Source organism: Pholcus phalangioides, unplaced genomic scaffold (genome assembly GCF_987345545.1).
Source record: "Pholcus phalangioides strain wild (caught in Gottingen) unplaced genomic scaffold, Ppha-v1.0 ptg000011l_1, whole genome shotgun sequence".
Taxonomy (NCBI): domain Eukaryota; kingdom Metazoa; phylum Arthropoda; class Arachnida; order Araneae; family Pholcidae; genus Pholcus; species Pholcus phalangioides.
In genome coordinates, this window is record NW_028301604.1 from 44,715,611 (window position 1) to 44,740,957 (window position 25,347).

Consider the following 25,347-nt stretch of genomic DNA (forward strand, 5'->3'; position numbering starts at 1 on the left):
TAAAAATTGTCTGATTTGCTTGACATTTGATGGTGGGACAAAACTGTTTATTTTAGCAATGTTAGTTTGAATGGGGGAAATGCGTTTGTTTCCAATGTGGAAACCAAGATAATCAATTTCATGTTTCGCAAAAATACATTTGTTTGGAGACAGTGTTATGTTATTGTTACTGAGAATGTCAAGCACAGCAGAGATTTTCTGAACCATTTCCTCAAATGAATTTGCCCCAATAATCATGTCATCCTGATATGCAAAAATTCCAGGTGTTTGTAATTCGGATATGATGGAATCCATGAGAGCTTGAAATGTAGATGCAGCAGTTTTGAGTCCGAATACTAATCTTTTGTTTTTGTACTTCCCCCATGGAGTGGTAAATGAAAGTATGTCACACATGTCTTCAGGTAGTTGTATTTGCCAATAAGCATTCTTGAGATCACACACTGAGAAAAGTTTGTAGGTGCTAATATCATTAATTATTGTGGCAATCTTGGGAAGGGGGTAGGAGGAGGGTTGAATGATAGTTTTGAGCAATCTCAAACCAAGGGCCAGCCTATACTTTATGTTAGAAGGGTCTGGCCCTGGTTCAGGTTTCTTTTTGACGACTAACATGGGACAGGCCCATTCAGCAATGCTTTTTTCAATGAGACCAGCATCCTCAAGGTCCTTAAGCTCGTCTTTCACCTGTTGTTGTAAAGCTTGAGGAACAGGAAAAGGGATTGTCATGAACCAGGTTTAGTTGTGGCTTAACTCGGTCAGTACAACCTAGTGTGAAAACAGACTTTGAAAACACTTGGAAATTTTCCATGAGAATGGGAAGTAAAGTCTGTTTTTGATCCTCCGAGAGGTGTTGTAGATCAAAGTCGGTGGTGTTCAAATCCTCTTTTCTTCTCTGAATGGTCTCAGGAGAAGCTTGAATGAGATTTATCTCATGAGATTCAACTCGTGGTGATTGTATGTCCTCAAATTCACAATGCGGGGAAACTTGTCCCATAATTTGTGACTTATTTAAATGAATGGGTGTGGATGATAAATTTCTGAGCATAATTCGAAATCTCCCATCTTCAGGGGAGTGAATAGAGGGGTGAATCTCAACAAGAGGATTTTTCAAACATGGTTCGAAAAGAAGATTGCCACAAAAGTATCAGTAGAGTCAATTTTTACTACGGGCGTTGCCAATTCATTTGGTTGAATTACAATTTTTTTTCAAGTTTGACATTCTGGGGAAGTGTTAGTCACATTATCGGAGTTAAAGGGTACATGCAAATCTCCAATAGAAACAAAGTTGTCTTTGACATGCAATAGTATGTCATGCAATTTTATGAAGTCAAAACCAAGAATCCCATCGAAATTAGAATTGTTAATGTTGGCAATATAGAAAGCATGCTTGAAGTGTTTGCCATTTATGGTGAAGGATATCTCGGCACAAGAAGAAAAGTATACTTCAGAATTAACAGTTTTAATTTTAACGAGGCGAGAGAGATTCCTGTATGTTACATGCTGTTTGATTTCAGAAAATTTATTATGTGAGATTAGTGAAATTGAGGAGCCAGAGTCCAAAAGCATGGAAAGGTGATAGTTACTGAACTTGGCAGTGATAGATGGTAGTGAAAATACATTGTTAAAACAATTGTGTACAAAAAGATTGTCAGAATTATCATTTTTTGATGAAATTTGGCAGGATTCATTCTTACGTGCATTCTTGGCACGAATAAGTGTGATATATTCATCATTCATTTGTGAAATATTTGACACAACTAGTGTGGGATTGTCAATGGAAGGTGAGAGGTCACCAGTAACAACTTCCTTCCTTTCTAGTTTAAAGGATGGGGATGAGTGAAACGAGGGGGGCGTTGTGTCTGTGGGTTGGTGTTCCACTGACCAATTTGTGTTGCAGCAAATTTTCTGCAATTTGTCAAAACATGTTCTGGGTATGAGCAAAATTGGCATACTACTGTGTTTGTGTGTCTAGGCCTGTATTGTGCTCGCTGGTGTCTAAATTGTGTGTGTTGTGGTCTAACTTGTATGTTTTGGGGGGGGGGGAAATTGCATGTACTGTGGGGGAAATTGCATGTATTGTTGGGGAAATTGTGCGTGTTGTGGGACCGATGGTGTGAAAGTGTTGTGCTGTTGAAACTGACTTTCAACTGGTTGTTTTGGTTCAGTGTTATGTAGTTGGGGACACGTCCTAGCAGAGTGTGTGCTTGCCTCACATAATTGGCACACTATATCAGGTTTTGTACGTGTTAGTGACAGTTTCGAGACCTCGTCCCTAAGTGCGTTGAGTTCCAGTGTGAATGTGGCTTGGGGTGGGAGGTGTGGGGATGCTATGTTGTACGAATCCAGGAGTTGTATTGATTTTTGTGTGTCTTGGAGTCGTTGGGCATATTTGACAGCCTCATCGTATGAGTTGTTGTCATGATTCATGACTTGTGTTCTGAGGTCAGTTGGCAATGCAGACATGAATTGCAAGAATTTAATCTGCCCTAGGGCCTGTGGTTCTGTGACATTTGTGTATGTTTTTGCTGCTGCCGAATCTATACGATATGCCAGGTTTTTAATGGATTCTTCTGGCAAGAGTTTGATTGCTTGGAAGGTGACTTGATTGTGTGTGGGAGATGGCTCTGATACGAAAAATTCCTGGAAAATATTTCTTGCCTGGTCAAGTATAGTGATGTGTGAGCAATTGGGTGAGTTAAGGAAATATTGGAGAGCATTCCCTTTCAATTTGGATTTCATGAGAAAGATGATTTGATCATCCGAAAAGTTTTGAAGGTTTTGATAGTCCCTCAGTTGGTCGAAGAAAAATTTTAGTGACGTGGGATTGCCATCAAGAGAGGGGATATAAACATTAGTGGGAAGGGTATTGGGATTCGAATTGGCCATGGCTACTGCGTTGGCGGAGGGAGGTATACAGGTTCCCGATCTTAAAATCATGCAGCAGGGAAAAATAAACACCCCTCCAAAATCAACTATTTGTTAACATGAAATACAAAGAGAAAAAAAAAGTATATATATATATATATATGTATATATATAGTGAGTGCAAGCATTTTTTTTGTGAGAAAACTTGGGGGGGACCGCAATAACCTCAAATTCGTCACCGAAGTAACACGGCACCATGTGGTGAAAGATTTGGTTACATGAAATACAAAAAAAAACCCAATAATCTTCGGCCGGATTAACAATTTAAAAAAATCACTTTTATTGGTTCATGGCATAAGGGAGATTCTCACAAGGCAAAATTCTTGCAATTGACAATAAAAATCAAATCATTAAATGCTCATGGCAGAATATTTGATGGCGGAATTGATATTTAACAAAAAATTTTGGCTCTGCGTTAAATTAAAAATGTGCACATAAAAAATAAAAAAACCAATGAGGTACCTCATAAATTGTGCGTTCTTGTGAGTCATTTCTTTTGCATGATGAGCCGGCGATCCTGGTTGTCAGTCCGTACGTCGGTCAGCACTTCGATGATTACCATTGGAATATACTTGAGTGTGTGTGTATCAGGAATTATACTTTTACGTGGATTGTTGAACGTTCATTGATTGTCTCGTGGATTGTTGAACGTTCAACAGCGATGTATATAGTTGAATGACGTTGTGTGCCGACAAAAGGTACCGCTCGTTCTCTGTAGCGACCACACACATATTCTTGGGGGGAGATGTACGAGTCAATTTTGCGATCGGGGTCGAGTATGAAATAACAAAATGCAAATTCATGCCTGTGATGGCATGGCAGTGACCCTGAAAGCACTGCGACGAGAAAGACAGGTTGTACACGAGTTTACAAAATTCTTAGTGTCTGTGTACATGTTATTCCAAAAGAAAAAATTTCTGCAAGACGCTAGTATGTCTCGGTGAATCTCAAATGACCTCCTGCTTCTGAATGTACAGACTCCAACACTTTAGCTTTGAGGCAATGAGGGACACAAACTTGTTTTCGCACATCTTGACGAGGGGAATTTGGATGTCGTTTTGAAAAATATACCAATATGACTCTCTCGTCAATCAGGTAGTTTCTATATTTATGGTATTTGTTAGATTCTTTAACATTGTCAATTATTACTTTTAATTTATTATCGTTCTGTTGCATTGATGAAAGTTCGTCAGGTGCAGGATAAACTATAGTGAAAGTGTTGACACTGCGAGACAAATGGTCAGCTAGTGCGTTTAATGTTCCCTTTACATAACATATCTCATAATTAAACTCTTCTAGTGCCAATTTCCAACGCAATATTTTAGAAGATGGGTTTTTATTGGATAGAAAGCCCTGCAGAGGTTTATGGTCACTGTAGACCTTGAAATTTCTTCAAATTAAAAATGGTCTAAAAGAATTCAGTGCATAATAGATGGCAAAAAATTCCAAAACAGTGTCACTATACTTAGATTGGGACTGATTCAATTTCTTAGAAAAGAAATACAAGGGTTTCACTTCACCATTGGGATATTTCTGTTCAAGAACTGCACCTACACCTTTACATGATGCATCTGTTGTTATCTGCAGCTCTGCTGAAGGATCTGGCAATGCCAAAACAGGGGGCTTTAATATAGTACTCTTAATGCCCTCGAATGCAGCTTGAGCCTCGTCATTCCATACGAATGGTACATTTTTCTCCAAAAAAGTGTAGTTAAAGGGTGGGCACGAGAAGAAAAATTATTGATGTACCGACGATAAAAACCACTACAGCCTATTTTAGTAATTTCTGATCAGTGGGGACAGGAAATTCATTAATGGACAGAGTCTTATCCTTATCTATCTATCATCATACCCTGAGGAGTAACTATGTACCCAAGAAATTTATAAGATTTTGTGAGAAACTGACATTTTTCGGGATTGAATTTGAGACGAACATCTTCAAATCTCTGAAGTACCTTTTCTAATAACACCAAGTGTTCGTCAATAGTCTTAGTGAACAAAATAATATCATCTCTGTATACAAGAGCACCGTTGTGTAACAAATCACCAAGAACTTCCTGAGCAATAGACTGAAAAGCCTTAGGTGAATTCTTCAATCCAAAACACAACCTATTAAATTCATATTTGTCACCGTCGTATGGTGTAGAGCAGTGGTTCTCAACCTTTTTGGAACCGCGGCCCGGTGAATCAAATTGCTGTGAGTTTACGGCCCGGTCTGGAATAGTTTACTCGTTCAAAAGTTAATAATTAATAAACAACCAATTACATTTTGATTGCGAGCTGATTAATTAAAAATTCATTTAATCAATTAATTAATTAAAACCTTCTTTAATTGATTAATTAATTTAATCTATTTCAATTAACTAAAACCCGTTTATAATGAATTGAATTCATTATTTTCTTGCGGAGTGATGCAGCATGTTTAATTATGCAGCATGTATTAATAACGTGCAGAAGTCAAAACATAAACGAAGCGTTTCATCAGCAACTGCAGTAAACATCATCATTGCTTAAGCGCCGGAACCTGGGTACTGAGGCTGTTTGAGCGCCCCAATATATTTTACGAGATGGCTGAGCCACCAATAATCAATATACAATGCAACGCTCCACTCACTCTCCTGCATAAGGGCTTGAGCCCGTATATACGGGACAAATGGCAACCTTCAGCCCCCCTCAACGTTTTCTTCATTTCGGCGCTTCTACCTCATTAAAAAATTCAATTGATCACAAATCAATCGAGACGTCTTAATATTCAATTCTACAGAATAATTTCGCATAGTGTGTAAAAATATGTTTTTTACATTTCAGTTTTCATTCATAGTGGGCAATGGAATTTTTTTGAGCTGACATCAACGCAGCACTTATTTATTAGCACTTTTTTAATAACTTAGTGTAAAATATATTTTACAATCGAACTTTGCATTTAATCTTAGCTAGAAAGAAGGTAATGATATAAAAAAAATCGTCTATATTGTAACTCACCATAAAAGTCCGCTGAACAGCAGAAAATTGTTCAATTTTGGGCGAAAAACCCTTTTCAGTATATTCAGGATAGATGCTTATGTTAAATTGTGTAACTTGATAAATTACAAAACTTTGATCGCCATTTTTCTACTCTAAAACTTAAACTTTTCTCTATTTTTTAACAAAAATTGAGATTTGTGAACCTATCCACACTCTGGAAAAGAAATCAAAACGAAAACTCTCGCAACGTAATTCACTGCGTTTTTGCAAAGAAAACAGTATTCGAGTTATCACCAGTAGTTATGTGCACCTTGATGGCCGATTCAAAAACACACTATTTTCTGTATACAGATGGTGCTTCACTGAATAGTCTCTGAGATTTGCCACGCATATGTGAAATAATTCGTTCTTTTCTGAGAACACATACTAAATCGTGAAGAGGTTTTTACCACTGGCCATAAATAAACGGGTCCAATGGTCGATGGTGGTTTTCTATTGCCCGGAAATTTTCCTAATCACTCACAATTATTCCCCTTTGAAGTTATGCAGCTTGGCGAGTAGCACAGATGTTTTTCCAGTCTCCAAAGAACGTGGGATGCCGAGTTTTCTCATGGCATTATTGTTTGTCTTCAGGACATTTTCTGTGGTGCCGACAATGGCAAACCGTGGACACGCAAATGACAGGGTCATCTGGTTGTCAACAGAGAGAGCCCTGAAGCAGTAGGATATTTTCGGGGAAAGGGACGGAGAGTATGGAAAAACATTCCCCACCCCTGCTGTATTGTTTGGGTCTCATGAAGACGGATACTCAAAAATACGAAAAGGAAAAAAACACAATTAAAAATACTAGTTTCGAGGGGGAGGGAAGGATCAAAGACATGTTTCCTTTCCTTTGGGCCTTGCAACAAAACGAAGGATTTTCAGTGCGATAAGGGGAAGAGGAATCCCCCAAATTCTTATAATTTACAATTGCGGCTGGAAGCCTTTGATCTGGAACTCTAGGAGGGTTTTTCATTTTCCTTTGTATGATTTTTACACTGAAAAACTGAAATAATATGTACCATGATAGTGAAATAAACCAATTAGTTATTCGTGAAAATACAATAATTTGAAAAATGAAAGGGTAATGAATATATTCTCGCGGCCCGGTACGATTGATGTCACGGCCCGGCGGTTGAGCAAAAATGGTGTAGAGAACGTTGTTTTGTGTCTATCATCTGGGTATAGTCGTATCTGATTAAAAGCAGATTTCATATCTAATGCTGAAAATAATTTGAACCAGATATCTCGTGTAAAATGTCATCTAGTGTGGGAATGGCGAATTCTTGTGTTACTGTGATTTCATTCAGCCTACGAAAGTCAAGAACTAGGCACCACTTACTGCGCTGCTTGAGTCAAGCAGCGCATGGATGAATGGCTTAGTTAAAGGTGGCCACGGATAATTTTATATAGCATAGTTAAGTGGGAAATAAGTCCGTGAGTAAAGACGGACTCATGGACTCATTTGCATGACTGAAAGTAATGACTCGACTGCATGAGATATAATATCTCATGACAGTTTTACACAAAGAAAGCAGGGGAATTCTGATCATGACAGCTGGATATATATGGCGTTGCCCAGATTCATTACAACTTTTAGAGCGGATATATAAGGCGCTGCCCATTGAAGGGTAAAAAGTAGAATTCACGAGAAAAAAAATTAGTTTGACAGATATGAGAGATAAATATGTAAATGACTTTAATTAATTGTGATGATTATAGGTATTACTATATTATGATATAAGTTGCATAACTGATACTAATCCTTGATTGAATAAAGAATAAAAATATTTTTATGTTAGAAGTTGGGATAGTCAGAATTACGGTAATGACCCGTAAAATACGGGTTGTGCAGTGTCAACACCTTCTAGAGCAAGAAGCCTTCGCCCGCGATTTTTCGATGCTGTGACGTCATCTCACTCCGGCTTGCTTTTTCCCCATCGGTAGTGTTTGTCTCCCTGATCGCCATTATTGACATCCATTTACACGCACGTGCGCGCAGTTTTTTAATGATATATATATGTTACGGTAAAGCCCGAAATACGCTTGAAAACGTATGCATTTCGGGCTTTTACCAAGCAGTTCGGTAAAAGCTAACATTTTGTAACTTTCATAAAAATTAGTAAAAATGCGAATTTTCTAATTTTCATAAATTTTAAAGCTTGTTATTTATTAATCACAACGATCCTGATGCTAATTAAGATAATAATTAATTAACTAATTAATCACTCAAGTTCGTAAAAATTAGTAAAAATGAAATTTCTATGATTTTTATGAATTTTAAAGCTTGTTATTTATTAATCACAACGATCCTGATGCTAATTAAGATAATAATTAATTAACTAATTAATCACTCAAATTCGTAAAAATTTGAAAAATAATTTTCATAAATTTTAAAGCTTGTTATTTATTAATCACAACAACCCTGATGCTAATTAAGATACTAATTAATTAACTAATTAGTCACTCAAATTCGTCAAAATTAGTAAAAATGAAATTTCTATAATTTTATGAATTTTAAAGCCTGTTATTTATTAATCACAACGATCCTGATGCTAATTAAGATTATAATTAATTAACTAATTAATCACTCAAATTCGTAAAAATTTGAAAAATAATTTTCATAAATTTTAAAGCTTGTTATTTATTAATCACAACAATCCTGATGCTAATTAAGATACTAATTAATTAACTAATTAGTCACTCAAATTCGTCAAAATTAGTAAAAATGAAATTTCTATAATTTTATGAATTTTAAAGCCTGTTATTTATTAATCACAACGATCCTGATGCTAATTAAGATAATAATTAATTAACTAATTAGTCGCTCAAATTCGTAAAAATTAGTAAAAATGAAATTTCTATGATTTTCATAAATTTTAAAGCTTGTTAAAATTTATGAATTCAATCCGGATGCTGATTGAAATCATAATTAAGTAATTAGTGATTTAAATTCGTAAAAATTTGTAAAATTGCGAATTTTTATAAATTTGAACTTGTCTTTGAATCACGTCCATCTTTAATATTTGCCAGGAGACGAGCAGAGGGGAGAAGAAAACCAAATGGGAGCCCCAAGGGTAATCTGTCGATTCAGTACAGTTCTGTGGAGTGTATTCTTCAGATTACGATGGTATCCCCACTCTGCACCCAATAATCGTCTGAAATGATTCAGCGTATTGGTCGTTTTTTTAATTAAGTAATGTGCGCATGCTAAAAAAATTAGCTTGTTTGCGAACATATTCCTAAAATTTTGAGACCTTTTTTGGCAAACTTATTTCGTTCCCCGTTAATTTTTATAATGGGACTCTTTTTCCTCTTGTTTTCCAGAGAAATTATGATTTGGATTGCTCCACTTGCAGATCATTTTGTTGTAACCATTCGGAGATCCTCTGCCAACGCGGCTGTAAATTCAGTGGGTTTCTTAGCAGAAACCAAGAGAAGGTAGTCATCGGCAAAGGCTTGTGCTGTGACCCTCGGGGCCCATTGGAGTCGAAGTAATGAATCGAATACAGTATTCCAAAAAGCGGTTCCACTACATGAGCCCTGGGGGCAACCTTAAACCTACGTTTTGGATGCTGGTGCTGTACTTGCGTTAAGAGTTATGGTGCGTACCGGGAGAATGTCCTACAAAATTTTTCTTAGCTGAAGAGGAATAGAGATATTTCGAAAGTTATTAGCTATGGCCTCATGACGCGCATTATTGAAAGCTCTCTTAATGTCGAGGGAGATAACGGCTCTGAGTAAATGTTCCTTCCGCCTATTCTCAATCTGTTCCATTAGATGATGAAGGGCATCATTCGTTGAGCGACCCATACGAAAACCAAATTGAAGAGGATGAAGGAGGATGTCCCGCTCAACATAGTAGGAGAATCTTTGTATAAGAAGTTTTCCGATCACCTTTCCCAAATTGGAAGTCAGCGTAATGGGACGAAGTACTTAAATCATAGGCTGCCGAATTGTGACCGAAGTCTTTAAAGTGTGTTCTATCTTTAAGAACTGAGTTTTTAATCTTTAAAGAATTGAGAGTAAATTTTTTTGCCTAGAAATCTTTGTGAACCTCTTAAAGTTTCTCCCATCTTTTCTGAATAACCCGGTATTATTCTTAAGACCTCATGTTCCTCAAATAGTGGCTATGCAAGAGGGCTGTCCAGATGGTCGTTTTGGATCGGTATTGATGTACACACCGCTGGGAAAAGGCTTGCTGGATGTTGCTCTGCTATATCTTTTGGTGTGGAGCTGGACTGCACTGGAAGTTGCATCTGCGTTCACCTGGGCCGAAATACTGCCTTATAGGGCATACATATGCCGCAGTAGCTTGCGTGCAGAGCCTATTCCAGGAGCGGGATTTGGTTTGCATTACTGCTCGCTTGAAAAGTGCTCGAGCCCTTCTAAAGGCTATATCCGAGGCTATAGTGCCACGGATATACTGTCTAGTCCTCTTCATACGGTCTAGTTTTCTCTCGATGGCCCGTACTTGCCTTTTTTGTGATTTTGAGCTCCTCCGTCCTCCATTTGATACCCTTAGGGTGTGAGTGGGTTGTTTTTACAATCTGAAATAGTCTTGCAGTTAATTTTTATTACTTCTATCAGTCTTGTGGCATGCTGCTGTAGCTGGTTTTGATCGGTAATCTGTATCAGCTTCTCTTGAAATATCTCTGAAGTACCGCATGCATACTCCCTTGAAAACAACTTAATCTTCTTTGTGTGGTGTGAAACTTCTATGGTGGGGTTGGTAGAGAGTAAAGCAAATCCTTTTAAATATTGAGACAGATCCTTTTAAATATTGAGACAGATCCTTTTAAATATTGAGACAGATCCTTTTAAATATTGAGACAGATCCTTTTAAATATTGAGACAGATCCTTTTAAATATTGAGACAGATCCTTTTAAATATTGAGACAGATATTTGTGCGTGCTCACTTATACTTTTTTAAACCGAGCACGACTCAGGTATATCGCCATGGGCAATTGGGCAATTTACTACCTAGTGAGTTGTGCCGGAAGCCGATCGTCGCCAAATTTTTCACATATACCAAACAGGACCGGGATTGAACCGTAGGCTACTTTAAAAGTTCGTCAGAGTTGGGCAAATACCCGAAATGGGCAAAAAATCGTAGGGCAACAATGACTCCTGTGCACCAACAATCACTTTTAGAATGTTTTCGCTCGCTTATGCTGTCCACTCGTTCATTTTTTCTTTCATGTGTTCTTCGGAGGCTTTAGCCAAGGAGCGTTCAACACATGGCCTACTGGCCACATGTGACCTTCGAAGCTTTTTGCTGTGGCCCGCTGACGAAAAATCTTACATAGTTACAGAATTTATGGAAAATCTTGGAAAAACCCCTTGATGAAGGAGAGAGGATTTTCAAGAGTATTTATTCATCGAGGGAATTCCACCTGTGATCAGTTTTTATTTTTTATATTGTTCGTTATGGAAAAATTTGACTCGCGCGAATGTGAAGTTGAGAACGAAAGAAGTATTGTGCTTGTTTGGTATTATTTCAAATCCGTAGACAAGCGTGAGTGGTTTGCCAAATAAAAGCTGTGACATCTTTGCAAACTCTTTTACTGAATGCTAAAAAGTTATGATAAAATGATGACAAATATGTGAGATAATTTTCTTATTTATATTCGTTATTATCATAACTTATGAGTTTAAAATACACTAATTTCAATCATTGATTTCAATGAAGACTAAATATTAAAGTTGGCTTCATTGAAAAATCCGGAACATTTTTACGAAAAAGTCGGCATAGCAAAAGTTACGTGAAAATATGGGAATTTCATTTTTACTAATTTTTACGAATTTGAGCGACTAATTAGTTAATTAATTAGTATCTTAATTAGCATCGGATTGTTGTGATTAATAAATAACAAGTTTTAAAATTTATGAAAATTATAAAATTCAAATTTTTTCAAATTTTTACGAATTTGAGTGAGTAATTAGTTAATTAATTATGATCTTAATTAGCATCAGGATCGTTGTGATTAATAAATAACAGGCTTTAAAATTTATGAAAATCATAGAAATTTCATTTTTACTAATTTTTATGAAAGTTACAAAATGTCAGCTTTTACCGAACTGCTTGGTAAAAGCCCGAAATGCATACGTTTTCAAGCTTATTTCGGGCTTTTACCAACTCGACTTGGTAAAACCTAGGTTTTACCACTCTTCGGGCTTTTACCGTAACATATATATATAATTTCTATTTTAAACATTTATTTTAATCATTTTTTCGCAAGGAAATAAATAATATTGTTGCACAAGTCCTTTAAAAATAATAGTTGAGGAAAACAACAGCTAATCCGGCCACCAGCGAGCTTTGTTTTCGGTGAAGAAGTATAAGCTTGGTATCGCGTCAAATCAACGCCAACAAAAACATCGCCCGTCAAAACATCGCCGTGACAAAAACATCGCCGTGACAGAAACATCGCACGTCAAAACATCGCATGTCAAAACATCGCCGTGACAAAAACATCGCACGTCAAAACATCACCGTGACAAAAACATCGCATGTCAAAACATCGCCGTGACAAAAACATCGCACGTCAAAAAAATCGCCGTCACAAAAACATCGCACGTCAAAACATCGCCGTCACAAAAACATCGCCGAAAATTAATATATATATATATATAAATATATTTACCTGCATATAATCAGCGGCTTTGAGTTTCAAAAAGACATCGGATATTTTTAATTGCGCTTCATTATTTTATTATTGCTTTATTCCTTAAGATTATACACTATCGCATATTTTTCTGAGATTTTATTACAGAAATAATAAAGGTACAGGTGAACTTGGCTAGTTCGAACTTGGTTAATTCGAATATCAGGAATTCCCTTTGAGTTTCTTGCAAAAATTTCAATTCAATTTGAAATTAATTGTTTAATTCGATTCCCCCCCCCCCAAACGTTTTGGATAATTTGATGTTTCATGCAGATAATATGTCATTTGCAAAATGTCTCTTATATATGTGTGTTACTGCCAAAGCCCGAAGTTGTCTAGTTCCCGAACTGGCCGGCACAGTTGAAACGGCCATTGTCCGAATTTCGGGCTTTCGTTGAGCTTTGGCCGGTCCCTATATGTCGATCATTATGTATCCCTCCATATACGTATCACCATAATATTGAATAATTTCTAATAAAAGAATAATTTCTTCTACGAACAATCCTCGTAATGAAAGAGTATCGACAGCTCAATTATTGTAGTAGCAACGAATATTGCAGGTTTGATGAAGAAAACTGTAGTGAAAGGTTTATTAATTTAACGGTTTAGCAGAAAATTCGTACCCCTTTTTTTGGAATCTGGAAACCATATTTCCATGGGTGGTGCGAAATGTCTCCCCGGCTGAAAAAGCGCATAATAACGGCTCTGGGTACAGATAATACAAAATCCGAGGATGATGTCACTCTCCGCTTATCCATACAAACTTTATTAACAGCTGGCTGATCCGAAGATATATTGTGGAAAGAGAGAAACTTCAACTGCCCTTGCGGGGAATCGAACCCCCACGACCTTTCACTCTCCGGGTAAAAGGACGTGTTCAGTGCACACGAGCTCTTAAGGAAAGACTGAGATATTCGTTGCCTCTGTATAGTCTAGGGCGGTGGTTCTCAACCGTGGGCCCCAGGACATTCCAGGGGGCCATGGAGGAAAATATCGCAAAAGGATTTTTGATTGGTGGGCAGAATATTTCAATGCCGACCATAAGGATTTGAGTAGTTGAAAGATGAAATTTAGCACTTGAAATATCAAAAATTTTATGAGTTTCACAAAAACAAGCACAATGATTTTTTTGCGTGTGTGTGTAACCAATTTCTCATAAGTAGGGCTCTGATTTTTACCTAAAGATGAACCGTCGTTGCTGATAAATTATTAGCTACTACGTTTCTTCTTTAGGTCATAAAAATCAAAGCCTTTGTCATAAGCTTGTGTTATCAATAATTATAAGATTTCGAGATGAATGTACTGTATATATGCTAACAGTGTCACTTTATTGACAGTGATTGACAGTAACATTTATTTGAAGACAACCAACCAAAAAACAACGTTAAATGCGGATAAAACGGTTTTTTTTTTTTTTTTTTGTCGTCAAAAGAGACGGGGCAAGAACATTGTAATTGGGTTTTTGAGCACACGTGTAAAAAATAAAAAATTAACATTTTCATTTCAATAACTACACACCCCCTTGCAACATGAATGACATATCTGAGTACTACACATAATTTTACTAATTGAAAGTATTCCTGTAGGGTGAACGAGGTTTGCCAGTAAAGTAAAATACCATACGTCTTGTTACCTATGCCCTCTGTACATTACATATAGTAGTGTCTGTTATGTGAAATATTGTGTTGTGTTTAAGCCAACTCACACGTTACTTCGTTCGCCTGTGGGAGAGAGGTCACATTATGAACCAAAAAGATACTTGGAGATAGCTTGTCATTCAGCGAGACATCAATAAACCAATAATTTTCTTTTTTGAAATCTTATTTATACTTCCTGATTTGTTTGAAATTCTGATTCACCCAAATTCAAATTTACCCAAGAAAAACTAATTTGTAAATAATTCAAACTTCATCCTGAACAGTAACTTGATGACATTATGCCGTCTTCAAGCGCAATGTTTACATTGATTGAAAATAACTTATTATATATATATTTTTTTACTGTGTTTTAATTTTCATAAATTAAATATAAATTCAAACACATATTTATACTGCAAACAATATTTGAACAATTGTCATTTAACGGGAAAACGGGAGGGGGGGGGGGGTAAGAAATTGATCATGGTCACAAGGGGGGCCACAGGAATGAGAAATGGTTGAAAGGGAGCCATGAGCAAAAAAAGGTTGAGAACCGCTATTCTAGGGCGTTCACTCGATTCGTGAAAGGTAGTGTGGGTTTGATTCCCCGCACACAGGGGCAGTTAAATTTTCTCTCTTTCCAAAATATATCTTCGCATCAGCTAGCTGTTAAAAAAACCTTTGTATAATACTGAATTTATAAGAACTCTCTCTATTCATTGTCCATTACTCAAAAAAAAAGGCCGAATTCGAAGGATTGAGAGAAAACTATTAGGTGTGGAAACAGTCGAACACAGACATACACATGACAGTTTGGCTTTGTCACAACCAAAGCCGCTTGAAAGTTTAATGCACTTTTAGTGCAGCTTTAGTTACCAGTTGAACAAAAAAAAGGGATGAGGTGATTTCCATTACAATTTTTAATTTAAAAATTTTTCATAAAGCGATCTTTTTTCCAGGGCCATGTTCTGGATTAGACCCATGTTCTGACGTAGACCCATGTTCTGGCGATGTTTTGACCTGCGATATTTTGACGTGCGATGTTTTGACCTGCGATATTTTTACGTGCGATGTTTTGACGTGCGATGTTATGACGTACGATGTTTTGACTTGCGATGTTTTTACGTGCGATGTTTTGACGTATTTGGCGATGTTTTTGACCGCGATGTTTTTGTCACAGCGATATTTTGACAAGCGATGTTTTTGTCACGGTGATGTTTTGACAAGCGATGTTTTGACGGCGATGTTTTGACTGGCGATGTTTTTGTTCGCGATGTTTTGACGTAGACCCGTTGAATAATATAATATAAGTATATATTATGTTGAATATTTTAAGTTGTGTTATGTGTTGAGAAATTTGTTAATTTATATGGCAATAATATTACAGAATATTCATCAATGCATTTCATGTAATCGTAAAAACTGAACTCACCTGATTTTATATGCAGCTGTACAGATATAGGCTTATGGGTGAGTTCAGTTTTTACGATTACATGAAATGCATTGATGAATATTCTGTAATATTATTGCCATATAAATTAACAAATTTCTCAACACATAACACAACTTAAAATATTCAACATAATATATACAAATATTCTTATTATATACACAATATAATAAGTGATTATTATATTGTTGATACCAACGTGGGAGTAGTGTATAATCGTAGAGTATTAAATAGAATTTTTCCCCATGTCTATAAATTTGGTCAAATGCATATTTTACCTGTCTTGAACATATATGGTTCATTGCTTCATAATGTAATTCTCAAAATTGATCCACTTTGGAGGTTATTGGCTTTATTGTTGTAGTCATCGCAACTGATAATTGCATTAATAACAAAATAGTGGGTTTGTCTATTAATCCCCCATATAAATTTCCATGTTCATCCTCGCCCTTCAACATACAGGGCCAGACCATTTTTTCCCTGATAGTGCATCTGATTAAAAATACCAGAAAAGCTGGCTGTATTAAAAAGGTGTTTTTCGCCAAATAATTTTGCCCCGCCTATAAATTTCGCGAGGTTCATGTTTTGCCCTTCTTGAACATAAGATCACACGTTGCTTCATAATATAACTCTCAAAATTTATCTACGTTTGTCAGTGATTGGTACACAAGGTGCATTTTCGAAATAGGCTTGCAATGCGTTATGATAAACACCTTTGGGTTCTTTAGAAATTAAAAAATACTGTGTTGATGAATTGGGTTTTCCATATTTTATATATATATATATATATATAACTGAAAAATATATACAAATACTTATTCTTAAAAGCCAGGTTTTGGAATTATACGAACACGCAAGCAGGAAAATATTTGACTAAATTCGAAATGATAATGGAGAAATTGAAGTGTCTACGGCCGCATTTCGATTTTTTCAAATGCATTCCTCCGAATTCGACTCCTTTTATCCAGCTCATAGATCAGCATGTCATTTCAAATTTTGGGACGGTTTTCATCAAAGAAATTTTTGAAGCACGTTTTGCAATAACCTCTGATACATATATAATTACTACTATCTGATTTCTAGAAACATCATTTTAATGTCCCACATTGCTCATAGAACTTATTGATGAAGTTTGGCAGCAAGTGACTTATAAAACCATGAATTCGGTTTGGAACGCATTGTAGCCAGATTGCTTTGCAGGCAGAAATTTCGAGAGCTTTGACATTGAGATTAATAGGTGAAATTAATCAGACTAGACATGGGTACAGCTCTGCCCATGTATATCATAAATGCCCGTTTTCTCGTAAAGTCTGGATTTTCTCTGGAAAAAAGTATTTTTAGTGTCAGTATGATTAATTCAATAGCTTTCGAGTTATTCACTTGAGCGTGAAAAAGTGTAAAAATTGACACTGTAGGAATCCTCGGGGTCTTAGAAACGAATGAATCTATTTTTACATTAATTCCTATGGGCAAATGTGTTTCGGTTTGCTCTCAGTCAATTCATTCTTCTTCATAGTACAATCTCCCATAGGGTCGGCAGCCGACATATATTGATTCTTCTTCAAACTTTCCTGGAACTTATTCTTCCCCCCCCCCATTCAACACATTTAGAAAATGTAGCTCGAAAAATCGTCAGAATCATTCGCCAATAAGTGTTAAATTATCGGTAAACATAAAATGTCCGATTTTGACCTGATCACGACCAGAGAACGTACCTTAAAAATCGCCAGAATTACTCGCCAGTAACGTTTGATTATTGGTAAACATAAAATGTCCGCATATGTCCCGATTTCCGACATGTCCGCATATGTCTCGTCCGCTTTTAACCCCTAATCAATCATTCATATCCAATCCATAGTGGAAGGAGCAAAGCAACGTATATTTATTTCATAAACGTTCCTTTTACATATTTATTTTTTTATAAATGACTGAAAATATATATTGTATGTGATGAAAAATAAAGGACATTAACAAAAAAAACTTATTAAAAGAAGGGGAGGGGGGAAATATATATATACACTATCTACCAATAAGTGTTTGGACACCTATGCAAATGACGATATCTGCGGTCCTGAGATACGTCACGCCCTCCGCCGGTATATATCGTGTAGGAAACAACATCGGCATTAGTCACATGCAAGATGCCACGCAGTTCGGAGCTCTCTGATTTCGAGAAAGGTATAATTATCGGGTATCACAAAAATGACCGATCCTCAAGGGACATATCTAGCGAGCTGAAGTACCCAAAATCTACAGTGGCCTATGTGATTAAGAAGTGGAAGGTGATCTGTGATTGTCGGAATTTGCCCCGAGTCGGCAGACCAACGAAACTGGGAGAGACCGACGGGTGCTGTCCAGAGAAATTCGGAAGAACCGCACCCAACCGATGGCCCTCATCCGTGAGGAGTTTCAACAGGCATCCGGGAGTATTGTTTCAATGAATACCATCCGTAAGGAAGCACATCTGATTGGTTTTCATGGTCGTGCTGCTGCCCATAAGCCTTTGATCACAAAGTCCAACCGCGTTGCTCGGTTAATGTGGTGCAAAGCACATCGAAATTGGACCGTAGATCAGTGGAAACGGGTTCTTTGGAGCGACGAATCAAGGTTCACCCTCTACCGTTCGGATGGCAGGGTCTGGGTCTGGCGTCTGCCTGGAGAACGTCTCCTGCCAGAATGCATTGTGCCAACAGTCAAGTTCGGCGGAGGTGGATTTATGGTCTGGGGGTGTTTCTCCTGGTATGGACTGGGACCCTTGGTCCCCATTCGTGGTAAGCTCAACGCCGATGCCTACTGCGTTATTTTGGATGACAATGTGCTTCCTACGTTGTGGCAGTTTTACGGGGTGGATCCCTGTTACTTCCAGGACGACAATGCCAGCTGTCATACTGCGAGGTTAACCAAGGCTTGGTATGGTGCCAATGGGGTTCTTCGAATGGACTGGCCTGCCCAGAGCCCAGACCTGAACCCTATCGAGAACCTCTGGGACGAGTTGGATCGCCGAATTAAGGGGTGCCCTACCCGTCCAAAATCGGTGAAGGAACTGACATGTCTTCTCCAAGCCGAGTGGAAGAAAATACCACTAGCCGTCACACAAGGACTTGTGGAAAGTATGCCCCGGAGGGTTCACGCTGTAATTGCCTCTCGTGGTGGCTCTACCAACTATTGATTTTGAATAAAGTTAGTTTTTCTTTTCTATCACAGGTGTCCAAATACTTATTGGTAGATAGTGTATATATGCACAACATGTTACAGACTAAAGTAATTTTTGATACACTGAGTTACATGAGAGTTGACAAGGGGTAACTTGGTTACCCGTACTGAGAACAAATAATGAAACTAAAACTAAGTCAATAGAGTGAAATTAGCATTGCTATGTTAAAAGCGCGAAAATAGAAAAAGAAAAAAAGAAATGAATGCATGAAAAAATATACATATCAGCAAATCAAGAAAATATATGCACTGAGTATAAAACAATAGAGGTGGCGGACAGGAATTTATTTGCAAAAAAATAAGCAAATCGCTTCGGTGAAACAAATCAAAATGTATAAGTTTATGTGTCTGAGTATTAAAATAAGTTTCAATAATTGGTATGTTAGCAATGTATTGTTGAAGTCGTCGTTTAAAAGCAAGAAACGGTGTTATATTTTGCAATTCAATAGGTAAAGTGTTATAAATTTTAGGAGCAATGTAAAAAAAATTTTTACAAAAAATAAAACTAAAATCTCTGATTTGTCTGGGGAGCACACACCAGACTGGACAGAGCACACACTCATTCTACGAGTTCGATGAGGGTGTAGTCTTTAGTGTTCAAGTGCTAGACACTTCGAAATACTTTTGCGACGATGAGTCTTTAATTTCTCCAAGCGTTAAAAAGGCGTTTAGCGTGTGAAGGGAGATCATGAGAGAAATAAATATGTGAGGTGCCGTAAAGAGAGTTACATTTTTATATATTGTCTTTGAGGCCCCTTTCACACGGAGCGGATGCGGACGCGGGTCCGCATACCCTTTCAAACGAGCACTGAAGTTCGAAATTCGTGCATAAAAACTGTTTTTTCGCAATTTTTGTAATTATTTTTCTCCTTCACCCCTGATTCAGTGCCTAGAGGCATTCTATGGTGGTTTAATCTAGAGCCACATAGAATATGGGAATAAAGATGTCTTCATTCCGATCCTCACAAGTAGCCGATGGGAGAAAATATCTTCAAATATTTTCAAAATATTTTGAAAAAAAATCCGTCTTTTCGGAAAAGTATGGAAGAAAAATTTCACAAACATCCAATGTTCGAAAAATCCAATCCAAAAACATCCAAAACATTCGATGTTCCAAAAAAAAGAAAAAGAAATTCAGGAGATATCAAAGAATTTGCAAGTAGTAAAAGAGGGGAGGGGTAGAGACTTTCAAAATGCCTGTGCTTAGAAATATTCACATCACAATTCTGTCTTAGGCCGGGTTTACACTATAAAAGTTCGTTTATAAAACTTGAAAAATGCAACCAATAGGCGGATCAGTTAAGTTCTCTCGAATGTAACAGATGTGTTTATTGGTTACATTTTTCAAGTTTTATAAACGAACTTTCATAAACCTTTTAGAGTGGAATCCCATCCTTAGATTAGTCTCACTTGTGAAACATAAAATTTCATTTTTTCAAGTTTATAGACTGAATATCGTGTGAAATAAACTTGTAGGTATCGGGGGAACCACCAAAAATATTCAAGTGCAAGGGTCTTCAAACGTCTTAATCCGGCCCTGAGTGAACACCGTACGTGGATAACGTTGTTTATAAAAGTTTTTTTTTAAAGTTTAAAAAAATTAACAGATTAAAAATTTAAAAAAATAACAAATATTTAAAATAATATTTCAAATATTTATATTTTTTAAAAATTTAAAAAGAAAAACATTAAAATTTTTAAATTAAATTTAAAAGTTATTAAAGTATGTAGTCAATTAAATATTCGTAATGAACAGAACGGCTTATCATTTTGGTCCCGTCAGTGGCCCTTGTTGGCAGGTTTTATTATATAAAATTGTGAAATATGGACAAAAGGCAGTTAAAGTTGCTATATCTCCATCTCAGAAGAAAACGGAGGGATAGACGTATGTAGGTACATTATATTAATGAGCAGGGACAATCATATGGTGTTTTTAAGGGTATTTATGGCAAATAATTAAAAAAATTCCGTGAAAAATCACCTTCAAAAAGTAGCCAAAGATGCGGACGAATTCGCTCCGCATCCGCATCGTCTGAATAGCTCCGAATAAACCTATTGTCAAAACTTCTATGTGCGGATGCGGAGCCCGCACTTAGGTTTTGACACATGCGGACGACGTCCGGACCCGCATGAACATTTCCTATGTGCGGAGGTTTTTCGGCTCGTCTGAAAGGCGCAGTATATTCCAATTGTTAAAACTTCTTCCGGACCCGCATCCGCTCCGTGTGAAAGGGGCCTAAGGGTGAGTGAGATAATGATGTTGATAAATAATGATTATGAAAATTTAAGAAATAAACTTTATGCGGCACAACAATTACCTTGAGTAACTTTTGAGCAATGTCCATATTTTAACAATATTCTCGCGTTACACGGTGCGCGACAAGGGTATACAGATTTTGTATGGTTATCAATCATTCAACTAAAATTATTTTTGTAAAACTCACATTTGGTCCTGGTATACCTGGAGATCCTCTTGGTCCAACAGGGCCCTGTAAGTTACAAAATATATTGATCATACCATAAGAGATGGAACATTTCATTCAAGAACGACACACACACGCACGCACGCGTGTGTGTGTGTTAACGATTATTCATATAACAATGCTTTTTAATGCATCGAATCAGCATCGTTTCCTGATTGGTTGTGATATTGGATAAAAGAATTGCTGTTGCCCGCTTCTTCGCTCGCGTGGATTTGGTAATCTGAAAATTGTTCGACGATGATTCCCTACCAATAACATCTGAATCCCTCATGAACCCCATTTTATTTTATATATACAGATATAATACTGAACGAATTTCATAATTATAGCTTCCGCGCTTTGGGCTCAGCGATGATTGCCTTTGGGGATGAACTTTTAAAAATTCCGTCTTAGTGGGTATCTACATTATAAAATATAATACTGAACTACATTTCATATTCATGGCTTTAGCGATTTCGGCTTGGCGATGAGTGTTCCATATAATATTGAAACTGCCCACTCCCTCGGGTGGCTGAATTTTGAAAAATCCCTTCTCAGTGAGTCTATACATTACAATACAAAAGTACTGACCAAATTTCATATTTATAGCTTCAATGATTAAAGCTCGGCGTGATTTCTCTACGTCAATTTTGAACCTCTTGGGGTAGAATTTCGAAAAACCGTTTCTTAGTGAGTCTTTACGTCAAGAAATAAAACTGAAGACCAAATTCCATGATTGTTAACTTTGAATTCTTTTATGACCCTCTTGAGGGCCGAATTTCGAAGAAGAACCTCTTAATTATCTTTACGTCATGAATCACAACTTCTCCAAATTTCATGAAATTTTTTCAGCGGTTTCAGCTGGGCGTGATTTCTCTATTACCTTTGACTCCCTTTATGATCCCTTAGGTGTTGAATTTCAAAAACCCCTTTTAAGTGAGTTTCAACGTCATGAAATAAAACTATTAATCAAATTTGATATTTATAGCTCCACCGGTTTTGGCTCGGCGATAACGAATCAGTCAGTCAAGACATTTTATTTTACATATACAGATATAATACTGAACGAATTTCATATTTATAGCTTCCGCGCTTTGCGATGATTGTCCCATATAATTTTTGACCCCCCTCCCCACTTACAGTTTGAATTTTGAAAAATCTCTCGTTAGTGAGTTACAAAATAAAAAACTTCCGACCGAATTTCATTTCTATAGCTTCAGCTTTTGGCTCAGCGATGATTGCCCCATATATATTTTAAGCCCCCTCATGACCATTTTAGGGGGGCCGAATTTCAAAAAAAATATCTTCTTAGTCAGTGGCTTTACGTCATGAAATAAAACTATTGACCAAGTTTAATAAATATAGCTCCAGTATTTTTCGACTCGGCGTTGCTTGTCTATATAGCATTTGAACTCCTTATAATCCCCTAAGGGGCCGAATTTTGGAAAACCCCTTCTTAGTGAGTTCATTTCACCTATAGTCATTGGATGTACTGAAAAAAAGGTAAAGATTTCGCGTACGTCGGCCTGCTATATCCAATGGCTACAAGTGAATTGAACGACTTCAGTGACGTCAAAGCTTCACGCAGAGGCTTTCTATTATAGAAGGTGTTAGCAAAACCATAAATCCGCCTCTGTTCATGTGAATTTTTGGTGTATTGGAAATTTTTAAAATGTTTGGTGTCTAACTAAAACCTCAGCTGCCGCCCCTTACAACCTGTCACCCGGGTGTGCTGCACCCCTTGCACCTTCGCTTAAGCCACCCCTATTTTAAGCCATGATTGGAATAAGGCCCAGATCCCACTGCGTCGCGGCAGATGCGGCAGCACTCCAGGGGAATCGAAAAGATATAGATTTATATACTATTCGGGCACCAACATGCCACCTCCGCCGCTGGCGCGGAAGTGACGAGTTTTCTGCCCGAAAATTTACATTTTCTTCGCGGCGAAAGCTTTTGGAACCAAGGTTGCAAGAAAAAGAAGGGCTGGAAGGGAAAATCAAGACACTGAACTTGGCGCTTTATTACTGTATTTTTAAACTAGATTTCGGATATTTTCTTTCGAAGAAAAAGTATCAATCTATTTCCGAAAAAAACTAAGCTATATAATTAAAATAATTACTGGCAAAAATTTTCTTGTTCTTTAACTTCAGCTTGTCCTTTATTTTTTTTGTATGCGAATTTCAAAATGTCTAGTTGTTTAACTTTCTTATTATTGCCCCCCCCCCACGCACAATCTGCTGCAGAGCCCCCCAGGCATGGGCCCTTGCATTCGAAGCGGGCCGCAGGCCAGATTTTCCACGGGCTCTCACAAATGAATTTATACTGTGCAAAGCAGGGCCGTCTTAATAGCATCATGGTGCGTCCGGCCAAGTGATTTTTCATACGCTCTACACTGCAAATTCATGAAAATTTCAACCGGTTTTCATTTTTGTGAGGCCCCCGGGCCGTGCCCGAGTGGGCCATGCATTAAAACAGCAATGGTGAAAAGAGAAAGAGCAAGAATTGCCCTGAAGGCCCTGCTAGCTTCCTTGGGGCGGGGGGGGAAGACATGACTGAACTGCAAATTTACGAGTGCGTTTTCTTTCATGTGTACATGTAGAGTCAAACTTGATTAGGACAGCTTTCATGAAGTTATGTTATTGTTTCGCTCGTTGAAACTGAGATAGATATAGGGTCATCTTAATACATGAGCCGGGGTCCAAATAAGGGTGTCTCATGTTGAACAGAAGTGAAAAAAATAACAACTATAAGATTCGGAATCAGGGCCGCAACTAGAGAGGCGTGACTTATGTCCGGGCGCTGGACGTGAAGGGGCGTCGAATTCACCATTTGACTGCTTCATACCGTCAGAGTCGTCTTAAGAGTATCATGGGCCCCCGGGCCCATTGATTTTTCTGAGGCCTTTCTCGAAAATTTCAACTTCAAAAAACTTCCAAAACTTCTCAAAAATTTCAACCAGATCTCATTTTTGTGAGGGCTCCAGGCCGTCCCCGGGCGGGCCCATGCCTTAAGACGGCACTGCATACCGTGCACCACCCAAGCTCTATCGACCACTATCAATTTCAGCCACTGCCCCGGATGTTGCGGCTGGGCGGTGTCGGGTGCTTTTATGCATATATAAATAATACATGGATATAAAATACACAGATTTAAAAAAAATATGATGAGAAAAATTTATATTGTGTGTGTGTGTACAAAATTTACGTCCATGGTTTTGTAGCTATAGTGAGCCCTTTTGTCGTCTTCTGCGGCCAGGCGCCAGGTCTTGGGCAACGTCTTCTCTTCTAGGTTTGGTGGCTTGTACTCTACCGCATTGGCGTACGTAAAGGGAGGGGGGTTGAGGTTCTAGCACCCCCTCCCCTCTTGAGCCAAGATTATAGTGTAATTTTGGAGGGAAAAAAAATCTAACCCCCCTCGAGAAAATTCGGCATACGTCTCTGCTTTACCGTAGTTTCTAATTGAGGTTGATGAGGAATTTGGCAAGAGAAAAATTCAAGTGACGGAACGGTGAAGTTCCATTTGGCACGAAATAATTGTTTGATTGGCTCGCTCAAGCAGATAACAGTAAAAAATATCGATAACTTTTTTTTTTCTACTTATAAAATTTGTTCATTTGCAAAAGGATTTTTTTTTAAATTTCTTTCCTTAATTCTGAACTAATTTCAAACGTCAAATATTCTATCAAAAATTTAAATCATTTTACCACTTGAAAATTTTTTGTATTATCTAACACTTTGCGAAAACTAATTATCCCGCTAATCAGACACAACTTCGATTTGGCGCTAAATAATTTAGCCAACCCCGGGATGTCACGTGACACTTTACAAAAAAAAGCCGGCAAAAAGAAGTGATGGGTGTTCGCCACGAAATTCCTTATCTCGCGGCAAATCGATGAGCGGCGAAAAACTTTGGTGGGTAAGGCTGCCGGCACACTACGGTTCGGCTGGTGCGGTTGATCTTATCAGCAACCGTGGAATTTTGCGTGAAACAC

The 25,347-nt window shown here is 37.5% G+C and overlaps 1 protein-coding gene across 3 annotated transcripts in view; it reads right to left on the bottom strand.

Moving 5' to 3' along the window:
- Nucleotides 1-25,347, bottom strand: part of LOC149080456 (uncharacterized) — a 1,573,269-nt gene that overhangs the window by 1,339,651 nt on the left and 208,271 nt on the right. For all 3 annotated transcript variants that reach the window (XM_089239569.1, XM_089239571.1, XM_089239572.1), the window contains exon 7: nt 21,339-21,383. In XM_089239569.1, the coding sequence (XP_089095695.1) occupies nt 21,339-21,383 (45 nt within the window). The remainder of the gene's footprint in view (nt 1-21,338; nt 21,384-25,347) is intronic.